The following is an 11,529-nucleotide window of genomic DNA, read 5'->3' as shown; positions in this document are numbered from 1 at the left end:
TCTAGCTCTTGTATTCGCTGAACCCTCTGTGTCAATATAGCTCAGTAGCAGAATGTAGGGTTATTAACCATCTCGAGACCCTGAACTTGGGTATGAGTGGTAAATTCATTACAATCACCATCGTCAACTCCCTGCACCTACCAACTGTTACATTTGATTTACACGTTGTTATATTTTCTTTTGAAAGTCTAAGTTGACTTTCTAAACTTTAGGGCTGCCTTCGCAATACCGTAAGAGAAAGGTGATAGAAAAATGTTGCTTAGGACTGCTTAGGTGCTAGTTGAAGTGTCTAGTGTTCCAGCTCCTTTACATGTACCTCTACTACTACTAATGCATAGTTTGACGCCCATATGATCATGAAAATTATGTAGTGATATAATTTTAACAGTATGACATGTATACACTATGCTATAAATTTGCAAACCTGCAGTATTCATTCCACATATAGAGAATCAAAACGACAAATCTAACAAATTCGACCGTGAATTGCACGTGATTCGGAACTTGGTGGGGAATGTTAAACCCATGCTATTCGCAAAGAAAAAGAAAAAGATAAACCGATGTTACTCATAATAAATAAATAAATGATGTTGGCTTTTGAAGATGAACTATATGCCGCAAAACATTCAGTGGCGTGTAATTCATATTTTGCTGTCAAGCCAAGGACTGGTAGCACCCCGGGCATTTGGACGGATGAAGTGTTTGTTGCAACAAATACACTAGTCTATCTCAACACAACCAAACTATTGTTTTCTTTTCCGGTCCCAAAGATGACGAGGCCCTGAGTGTTCCTGTGGGTGTTTGGAGTTGTGCATCCGGTGACGGTACACATGGCCAAGTCCGTCCAAACCGTCCAGGGATCTCGAAGCAGACCTGGCCAAACGGACCGGCCCGACACGACACAACCTGGCCCATCGTAATCGTGCCTATTGAGCTATATTTTAGGTATACATATATAAAAAATAAACGGGTCATGCCGTGCCGGCCCGCGTGCCCAGGCTCCAAGCCCAGGCACGGTCCAAGGCGTGCCGCGTGCCGGGCACGGCCGTTTAGCCCGTGCCGTGCCTGGCCCATGGCGGGCCGTACCGGCATGCTCGCCGGCTGGCCCATTTGGCCACCTATGTCGAAGCCATCGTGCATAGGACAAAGCCGCAATCCTCACCAGTCAGTGCAGTATTCAAGTGGCAGTTCCTGTCTAGACTAATCTAAAACAAGAATTTTGGGGTGGAGGGAGTACTAGTACTAGCACCAGTGTAGTGCTTTTGCCTGAATCGGCAGCTCCAGATCCCATCAGCGTTGCCGTTTACGGCGAGAAAATAAGCTTATCTTGGGACCAAATCGCACACTGACAGACCGCCAGTCTGACGCGCAGTTTAATTTACAGTAAAAATAAAAAGTTCAGATCGGATACAGCCCAGATTTGTTGCGCTCCTCATCCCTTCCAGACGCGACAACTTGCCCTTAATGGACACCCACACCCACACACAAACAATCTCTCTCTCTCTCTCCCGCGTGCAGGTGCAGGTCCGTCCGCAAGTTGCAGCCGCAGCAGAGCGGAGAGCGCATCGAGACGGGCGGCATGGCATGGACAACTGCGGTTCGTCTCGTCCTCACGTGTCGCCGTGTCAGCAGCAGCCACCTCCTCCCCAGCCACACAAAAAATGGCGAGCTTTTACCGCCTCGGGCTCGCCGCTCCGCCCGTGTGGCCGCCCGGGGAAGAAGCGTTCCGCCCGTCGCCCGCCCGGATCCACAAAGCCGGGGGAAGGGACCAGAAAGGCCGCCTTTTTTAGCCCCTCCCGTCACCGCGGCTCACAGGTGCCGCTTTCCATGCCCGCCCTCCGTCGTTAACGTCACCCTCACACCCCTCATCATCTCTTGGCACCTTCTCCCCCTCCGTCCATGCTCTCGCTCTCCTGAGCCCCCTCCCTCCTTGTTCCGCCGCTGATCCCATCCCCCTCCGTGGCCGCCATTGGCGCCGTCCGTGCTCGCCCAAGGTAACGCCCGCTTCCTCCCTCCTCCTCCTGCTCTGTTTCTTGGTTTGGAAGGCAGACAGAGAGCCCCCGGCGTCCCGATTCGCCTGGGCACCGGGCCGCTGCCGTCTGTTTGCTCTCGGTAACCTCGGTCATGGCGGCAATGGGGCGGGGAGGGACGTGCCAACGTGGGGGATTTCTTGATTCCGCGAATCTGGCCCGCCTCTCTTTTCGCGCCCAACCGGAAAAGCCGTGTTTCGGATCCTCGAATCCCATGGGAACAGGAGGAATCAATGTGTGTGTGGGTGGGGGGGTCAGGGGCGTGTCCCAAGGAACCGCTCATCCATTCTTTGGATCTGTGATTCATCTCCGAGGGAGAAATGGCGGATTCATCCTTACGCTAACAAATATTTAAGCCATCTTTTTATATTTTTTGCCATTGATGCATTCAGCTCGTAATTAACCTTGCTGCGCTCATGTTTCTGCCTGCCTGCTCTGAAGAGATGGCGAAAGTGACCCTCATCTTCAAGCTACCGTACTACACGGAATGGGGGCAGAGCCTCGTCATCGCCGGCTCCGCGCCGGCGCTCGGCTCCTGGAACGTCAAGCAGGGGCTGGCCCTGAGCCCGGTCCACGAGGGGAACGCGCTGGTCTGGTGTGGCCAGGTTTCAGTCCCCGCTGTCTTCACCTGTGAGTACAGCTACCATGTGGTGGACGACCACAAGAACGTTCTCAGACGGGAGGCCGGGGAGAAGAAGAAGCTAGTGGTGCCGGAGGGCGTCAAGGACGGCGACGTCGTCGAGGTCCGCGACTGGTGGCAGGTACTCATTGAAACTTTCATGTGTTCATCCAACTGTCCTCTTGCTTGCTGGTGTATATTTACATTCTGTACAAGTATTAGCCACATTGGCAGCAACCATGAACGAGGCTTACCAACTTAGCTGAATGTTATGTATCTTTGTTGTTAAGTTGCTGCTTATATGACCATTTGGTCGTCGTCTGGATTCAGGATGCTTCTGAAGCTCTTTTCCTCCGGAGTGCGTTCAAGAACGTCATTTTCAGCACAACTGATAATGCTAAAAGGCAACTGCAGCCTCCTTCCCTCAGCAAAACTTTGGATCCTGAAGGTAATATTTTAAAACTGAAAGTCTCAAACCGATGGAATCGACTGGCACCGGAGAAGCCAATCAACACATACCTGATTTAAAAAAAATACTAGCTAAATGCTCGTGCGTTGCTACAGAATTTATATCTGTTGTATATTATGCATTGTTTAAATGCTTGTGCCGCCATAGTCCGTGAGTTCGTGCAAAATGAAGAACTATTATCTGAAAATCTACATCAATGGAAACAACCATACGTGCTCCGTGCTAATTCGTAATAACTTAAGAGGTAAACGAACCGCCACCAGCTCGTATCTTTATAAGAGTAAAGATACTGCTAGGAGCCCGTGTGTTGCTACGGGTCGACAATAAATTTAGTTGAAAGATTACTGGAAACCTGTTAAAGTATTTAAAATAATCATGCAAAGTCCAGTTGGATTGATTGTCAAGCCACTGGCTCCAAACAATAAAAGGTCATCGTAATTTGTTGAAGAAAAATGCTATGAACATTAGTTTTTGCAGGTTGCCTTATTGGCAATGCTTGAAACATTGGGATCTCTACAGGAATCAAGATAAATGCAAGGATAATTTTTTTAGAGTTTAGGACTGCCGTTTGATGCAGATCTGATGGTTGGTATAGTCCGAGATGAGCGGACTGTCGCCACAATAATAAACAGCCACTCCAATTTTTTGAAGAAAAATGGTATCAACATTAGTTTTTGCAGATTGCTTATTGGCAATGCTTGCAACATTGGCATCTCTACAGGAATCAAGATAAATACAAGGACACAAAAATAGGGTCTAGGACTGCTGTTTGGTGCAGATCTGGTGGTTGGTATAGTCCAAGATGAACGGACCGCCGCCATCGGTTTTGATCTTTACAAGAGTAAAGATTTGCTGAATAATAAAGAATGTAGCATAAGCTCTTTCCATGCTAAATACATGTTAAATAAAACACTCTTTTCCTTCCTACTTTATAGTATTTGTAGAACGTTCGAGGTGATGTCTCGTGCTTGTAGTATTTACTATTTAAAGAATTTTTTCTATTTAGTCTTTACCAATGGAGTATCTGAAAGTAAACAAAGAAATGAACTAATTCTGCTTTGATGGTTAGATACAACATTAGCATTGAGCTGTGCCCTCAGCAGAACCTTATCGTACTTGGTATGTGTGTGGCGTGGACTTGTTTGTTACCTTGTTTGGCTCTGGTGGTTTGCTTTATATATAAAGTGGGGCAGAAGCCTTTTTCGGTACAACATTAGCATTATTTGAATTTGTCTTCTATGATCTTTGTTGAACAGATATTGTCGTGCAATTTATTATCAGTTGTCCTCGGCTAGCAGCTGGCTCTACTGTAAGTATTATTCATACACTTTTGTTTCCGTTTATAAGCTATGATTAGTTGTACTTAGCGCCCTTATCGCATCATAGTTCAATGAGTTATACTTACTTGCTGGTGTCCTAACTATTGCCAATCACAAAACTTCAGGTTGTCGTCACAGGAAGTAACCTCGCGGTAGGAAATTGGAAAGCTCAAAATGGCCTCAAGCTCAACTATGTTGGAGATTCCATTTGGAAAGCCTACTGTGTGTTGCGGAAGTCTGAGTTCCCAGTAAAATATCCTTGTGCAAAAAACTATTTTCTTAGTTAGTATTTTTGTATTATTTGTTGTGCCAACACTAATGTGTTGTCCTTAATAATATTCCACATATAAGTACTGTCAAGTTAGTGAAGCAGGAGTCTCTTCATTGGAGTTTGGCCCAAACAGAGAGGTTGATGTGGATTTATCATCACCCAAGCCATCCAGACACATCTTATTATCTGATGGCTCCCTCCGGGTAACGTCTGCATTCATAATGAGTCATCCACTAAGAATGTTCTAGCAATTCATATATTCCTTGCCAGAAAGCTTGATAGGTACATGCTACTATTTAGTTCCCGCAACCGTTTACCATGCTATGGTGCATTAGGAAATGAACCATATTCAGATAGAACCCTGCCACGCTGTGCTTAGGCAAGAAAGCTGAGGATGTAGTATGCATCATACATGACTAGCGTGTCGGACTAATTTATCATTTGTTTTATCAGGAAGCACCATGGAGGGGTGCTGGTGTTGCCGTACCGATGTTCTCAATCAGGTCAAATGAGGATCTTGGTGTTGGAGAATTCCCAGATCTTAAACTTCTTGTTGACTGGGCAGTCAATTCGGGTTTTCATCTTGTTCAGCTCCTTCCTATCAATGATACTTCTGTTAACAAGATGTGGTGGGATTCATATCCATATAGGTACTACTAAGATACACTGCTTCATCCTCCCTTGTGCTTTCGCTTGAAGTATGAAAGACACATTTCTGAAGAGAAAATAATGTCCTACACGTTCTTATTTACAGCTCACTCTCCGTATTTGCGTTGCACCCCTTGTACCTGAGAGTGCAGGCGCTTTCAGATGCTATTCCAGCAGATGTTAAGGTCTAACTTCGTGTGCCTTTCATATTAACTCTTATACTAGTCTGTTTTGGCTTCTCGTTTCACTGATCTCTTCAATTCTGAATCACCTGATCCGGTACTCAATTTTGCATATTGTCACAGGAAGAGATTTCGAAGGCAAAGAAGGAGTTGGACAAAAAGGTAATGCATTTTCACGTGTATAAAGTATCATTTACTTTCTGTCATCACTGCAAAAGTAAATGTCTGACTATGCTTTGCATTTGGGCTGGATGCACTTCTTGTCCTTGCTGCTCTTTTGCTATGCTTGCTCTTTAAATCAGATCATCCACTGTATTTGAAAAACTTCAAAAAGTGTGACTTTGCTCATGGAACCCAAATGGTTCTTGGACTTTTTGCAGATCTAACATTTTCCCCTAATGTTAAAATAGGACGTCGACTATGAGGCAGCGTTGGCCACGAAACTCAGAATTGCCCAAAAAATATTTAATCTAGAAAAGGACAAAGTGCTAAATTCAGCTCCGTTCAAGCAGTTCTTATCTGAAAATGAGGTATAACTACTGGCATTTCATATTTTTTAGTCCACTTATTTCAAACTACATTTGATTGCTTTCATACCACGTTTCAATAGGAATGGTTGAAGCCATATGCTGCATTTTGCTTTCTTCGGGATTTCTTCGATACATCAGATCACAGCCAGTGGGGTCGGTTTTCTCAGTTTTCCAAGGAGAAGGTATTGGAAATGATATGCTAATGATCCCATATTTCCTGCATAGCTTCCTAATAACATTCTACTATTTAGTAAATTCTGCAATCTGGTCTAGTTCTTTCTGAGAGCGCATATGGAAAATACACAGCTAATAAGAGATGTCTCTTTATGCAATTTCTTGCAGCTTGACAAGCTAGTCGCAGCAGATGCTTTGCACCACGATATTATACGCTTCCACTACTATGTCCAATATCATCTATTTACACAAGTAAGTATTGGCCGTTGTCATTCAGAACTCTATAAATGTATATATATTTGTGGACATTCATTCTCATTCCCTCCTTATTAGTTATCAGATGCAGCTACATATGCAAGGAAGAACAAGGTTATTCTGAAAGGAGATTTACCTATTGGTGTTGATAGGAACAGCGTGGATACTTGGGTAAACCCTACATTATTTCGCATGAATACCGCTACTGGTGCACCTCCAGATTACTTTGCCAAAAGTGGACAAAATTGGGGTTTTCCTACATATAACTGGGAGGAGATGTCAAAGGATAATTATGGGTGGTGGCGAGCTCGTCTGACACAGGTTATTAACAGCACTGTTTTATTTTTTCCCTGTCTGGCAGTCACCTTTGCTTGCCATTACTCATCTGCTATTAGCATGTTGCAGCTATCAAAATTCTTCACAGCGTATAGGATAGACCATATTTTGGGTTTCTTTAGGATCTGGGAGCTTCCAGAACATGCTGCCACAGGTCTCTGTGGAAAATTTAGACCTTCAATTCCTCTTAGTCAGGTTCGTTTCTTATCCGTTTTAAAAGAAACAAAAGGGACCAGAAAAAACCTCTATAGTAGTTTATCTGACTTGTTTCTGAGTTCACTTACAGGAGGAGCTTCTAGGTGATGGTATCTGGGATTTTGATCGGATGAGCCGCCCATATATTCGTCAGGACATGCTGGAGGTAACCATGTTCAAACCGATGTTCCGGAATTGTTTCAGTAAAGATGAGGGTGCCAGCAGCATGACGTTTTTATCATGTTTCAGGAGAAGTTTGGATCTCTTTGGACAGTTGTTGCATCCAACTTTCTGCACGAGTATCAGAAACACTGCTACGAGGTAATGCAAAGCAGTTATATTCTCCTTTTATAACAGTTGGACATATGGGGTACTTGAGTCTGCATGTGAAATTATTATTGATAGCAACATATTATTAGTTCAGTAATTATTACAAGCATATCTATTTCTCAATCTAAGGCATGTGAATTTTTAACTGATGTTCTTTTACATGCCATTGCTTCCTTTAATTTCACTTGTCTTTGACTGGTTCATTCATGCATATAGTTCAAAGAGGAATGCAACACCGAGAAAAAGATTATTACAAAGATTAAAACCAGTCCCGAAAAATCACTCTGGCTGGAGAAAGAAGACAGTATTCAGCGTGGTCTGTTCGATCTTCTACAGGTAATTCGGCCTTCTGTTGTGCACACACTGTATCCTCATGTTAATATTTTCTCCTAACATCCGCCTCCTTTTTCTTCTATCAAATTTTGACTAATATTTTTGAAAACATATTAAAGTAGATCTGTTTGTTTGTTCTGCAGAATATAGTCCTCATCAGAGATCCTGAGGACTCCACAAAGTACTATCCCCGTTTTAACCTGGAGGATACTTCAAGTTTTAGGGACTTAGATGAACATAGGTAATCTTTTTTTCACAGTTATAGGTGCTTCTGGTTGATCTGTAAAGTTTCTTCAGGCTTGTTGATATTGATTAAGTACTTAGTGCAACAGACTAACGGCGTATGAGCATTGTGATGTTGTACTTAGTTGCGATTTTTATCTTCATCGTACTGCTATAACCTCTTAGTTGCATAATCATGGTTCATATTATGCATTTCCTCAAGAAAAATGAATTATATCTTTAGTAGGCAGTTTGCTATCAAGATAATCAAAATAGTGTGCAACCAACTTTAGTTTCTTGCTTATACTCCCTCCGTCCGAAAAAGCTTGTCCCAAGCTTGCCCCTGGTGCTAGATACATCCATTTGAGGGACAAGCTTTTTCGGACAAAGGGAGTAGTACGCTATTGATTTTAACATTATGTCCTAACCAAATCTGTCTTTATTGACTATTTCATCTTCTCATCGATGTTTTTTTACAGCAAAAATGTCCTTAGAAGATTATACCATGACTATTATTTCGTTCGCCAAGAAAATCTTTGGCGACAAAATGCACTGAAGACTCTACCTGTTCTATTGGACTGTTCGGATATGTTGGCATGCGGGGAAGATCTTGGCCTTATCCCTGCTTGTGTTCACCCTGTATGGCATCTTTCCTGGACATGCTAAAAAATAACTATTGGTTTGTGCTGACTATGTTCTTAAAATAACAGTAAGATATTTATCCAGGTTATGCTAGAACTCGCGTTGATTGGATTGCGTATCCAGAGAATGCCTAGTGAACCAGGCTTGGAATTTGATATTCCGTCCAAGTACAGCTATATGACGGTGTGTTTCACTCTGTTGCCAGTATTACACTCTAATTTTTTAGATGAAAATTTACAGTATTATATTAAGACAAAATTTAAAGTAAGAGTTGGAAATATAAGTAAAAGTATGCTACATCAGATGATAAATTGTGTTGGATGACCTTCCAGGTTTGTGCTCCCTCATGTCATGATTGCTCCACATTACGTGCTTGGTGGGAAGGAGATGAAGGGACAAGAAGTCGTTTTTACAAGACTGTAATTGGCAGCGACAAAGAGGCCCCATCTCGTTGCACCCCAGAAGTAGTAAACTTCATTCTTCAGCAGCATTTCGATGCACCGTCAATGTGGGCAATCTTTCCGCTACAGGTATAGGACTTCAACTTGTACCATATACTCCATCCAGTAAAAATATGCTGTTTGGACATAATTTTGGCTAAACTTTTACAGCATTGACAGCCAATAAATTTGGAAATATTGGATTGGATTTGTCTCAAAATTTACTTTGAAATGTTAACATTTTGGGGTTTTATAATTATATTGTAGTACAAATTAATTATCAAAGTTATCTTTTGGAGACTATCAAATGTCCAAACATCATATTTTTAAGTACTGGAGGGGGTACTATGATTGGGTTTTTAACAGAAACAAGTACATGAATATACTTGGGGTTTCTTCTTTACCAGGATCTGCTCGCTCTGAAAGACAAATACACCGCAAGACCAGCAGCGGAAGAAACAATCAACGATCCCACTAACCCGAGGCATTATTGGAGATTCCGTAAGTTCATTTTTTCCAAAGGCTATTCCTGACACAATGCCTCTTTTTCGTGCAAATACAATATACTCCTACTACCTGTTTCGTTATTTGCCTGGTTTTAGTGGCAAGGTTGAAACATTTTTACAGTTCAGTATGTGTTCCTGCCAGTGTCTACTTAACCATTTGATGTGGAGCTATACACATCACTGGAGGTGGCACGGCGGACCAATTTAATATCTGGGGACAAAAGCATCATCAAAATGCTGTCCCATCAACTTCAGCTGAATAGATAACACCCGGGAGAACTTGTAGGACACTATCGTTTTCGAACGATTCGTCAGCGTAGCCTTTCTAAGCTAAAGCGACACCTTTGGAGCCTCGCATGTGATTTGTGTTCCCATTGTGTATATTTAACCCCGGAAAGCGTATCTTTTTCCCCCCACCTTGGATCTAACTTGTTTTCCCAAAATACATCTGCTGCAGGCCTACATGTGTCACTGGAGTCCATACTGGAGGACAAGGACATCCAGGCGAGCATCAAGAACCTCGTCACAAGCAGCGGGAGGTCATTCCCTGGCAACAAAACGGACAAGGCCTAGTCGACCGGCAAATTGTAGGAACAACAAAGGACCGCGAAGAACGGTCAGTCGTCGCCGGGCACGATCATGATCATGAGGAATATATAGGATAATAAGGCGGTGTATTACCGCCATGCCCCGTTGAGCTAGCTGATGTTGTTTCGGCTAGAGAAAATCGTTACGCCCGCTCATAATTCCTTTTTCGATGCTCTGGAGAATAATAACTACTGGTATATCATTCTATATATCAAGGCCGGCTTGTGAAATAAATGATCCTGCGCCCCGGTTTTTGTGTCGTCGAGATCTTCTCCCGCCGTCTTGCCTTCACCTGTTTTTATGTTCTGCGTGTTTTCTACTCCCTCCGTCTCATAATGTAAGCCGTTTTTTGACACTACACTATTGTAAAAAAAACGTCCTACATTGTGTGATAGAGGGAGTACTTATGTGTGTGTGATTCAAGGCCCTGAAATGGAGTTCCTGATGCAGCTTCTGCATATTTTCATCTGCTCTTTGCCCTCTGAGAAAGCTGTTTTCTTCTTCTTTTATAATCTTGATGTGAACCGTGTCCTCTGAAGTCTGAACCTGGGTTCTGGCTAAGATGCGGTTCCATTTTCTTTGGTGCGGAGCAAAAGGGGAAACAGAAACGTCACCTTGTTGCTTTGCATCATGACACCATTATTATTCTATTAGAAAAAAAGGGTTAGCTTTTGAAGCTTAGGTTTAGTTAGGTTGTACCAGATGCCGATTCATCAGTGAAACATTTAGCGAAAAGTGTCGCTGGCTTTTTGAAGGTAAGGGTCGCACTCATCTTGCCTGTGCGATAAGCATGGCTGGCTGGCCGTGCGTGGTTAGTTTAACTGTTCCCTTCCATGCCGGCATGGCATATGGTGGGATCTTGCTTGCTTGCCCTTTGTTGGTAGCACGGTGGCACTGGGACTTCTACATGACTTTTATTTGTGGACAGGTGCCATCTCTTGCCGCCGGCCATTTGATGGCAACAGTGCAAACTTCGGAAATTGAAGTTGACACAGAGTAGTAGATCCTGCTCTGCTCGCTGGCTCAGCAAGCACTTGGTCCGGAGAGACGTGACCTATGTGTGACAAGGGGTATGCTTAGTACTCCCTCTGTCCGGTGAAGAGTGTATATCTAAATTTTTTAGAACAAATTATGGAGTTGAGTGAAAAATGCATTGAAAATGTGCAAGCCACCATCTCTTTCCTCTTTAATTACCCAACCCTCAATGAGCTAAGTGCATGTAGAAATTAAGAAGACTATGTGTAGATTGCTATTGGTCTTGATTACCATGTGATGAGAGAGAAGTATTTTTTTCTCACTTTAAAGTGCATTGGGAAGATAGAAGTACATTCTTTTATGGACAAATTTTAAAACTAGATGTACACTCTTCACCGGACGGAGGGAGTACTCTATAATATCATAGTTAATCGCCCGTGCGTTGCAACGAGCTCATACATTTGT

At 43.2% G+C, this 11,529-nt stretch overlaps 1 protein-coding gene across 1 annotated transcript; it reads left to right on the top strand.

The window, feature by feature from the left end:
- Nucleotides 1-1,742: 1,742 nt before the first annotated feature.
- LOC119353429 (4-alpha-glucanotransferase DPE2-like) lies at nt 1,743-10,352 on the top strand. The gene is made up of 23 exons (XM_037620053.1): nt 1,743-1,994; nt 2,472-2,791; nt 2,980-3,097; nt 4,375-4,427; nt 4,563-4,690; nt 4,782-4,911; nt 5,162-5,358; nt 5,463-5,541; nt 5,662-5,700; nt 5,949-6,068; nt 6,149-6,250; nt 6,411-6,494; nt 6,576-6,818; nt 6,903-7,028; nt 7,120-7,194; nt 7,278-7,349; nt 7,575-7,694; nt 7,835-7,932; nt 8,393-8,552; nt 8,640-8,738; nt 8,888-9,085; nt 9,403-9,496; nt 9,959-10,352. The coding sequence occupies exons 2-23, from the start codon at nt 2,474-2,476 to the stop codon at nt 10,072-10,074; spliced, it is 2,769 nt and encodes a 922-aa protein (XP_037475950.1). The 5' UTR covers nt 1,743-1,994; nt 2,472-2,473; the 3' UTR covers nt 10,075-10,352.
- Nucleotides 10,353-11,529: the final 1,177 nt, after the last annotated feature.

Source organism: Triticum dicoccoides, chromosome 2A, assembly GCF_002162155.2.
Source record: "Triticum dicoccoides isolate Atlit2015 ecotype Zavitan chromosome 2A, WEW_v2.0, whole genome shotgun sequence".
In the NCBI taxonomy this organism is placed as follows: domain Eukaryota; kingdom Viridiplantae; phylum Streptophyta; class Magnoliopsida; order Poales; family Poaceae; genus Triticum; species Triticum dicoccoides.
Note: the sequence above shows the minus strand (reverse complement) of the source record. Positions and strands in the feature narration are given on the sequence as shown.

What these genes read in the sequence shown, in the direction of transcription:
- LOC119353429 (XM_037620053.1), top strand. Translation starts at nt 2,474, where the DNA reads ATGGCGAAAGTGACCCTCATCTTCAAGCTACCGTACTACACGGAATGG. An exon ending in AATATCATCTATTTACACAA is followed by an intron (nt 6,495 to 6,575) that starts GTAAGTATTGGC and finishes CCTCCTTATTAG; the next exon opens with TTATCAGATGCAGCTACATA. An exon ending in AGGGACTTAGATGAACATAG is followed by an intron (nt 7,933 to 8,392) that starts GTAATCTTTTTT and finishes GTTTTTTTACAG; the next exon opens with CAAAAATGTCCTTAGAAGAT.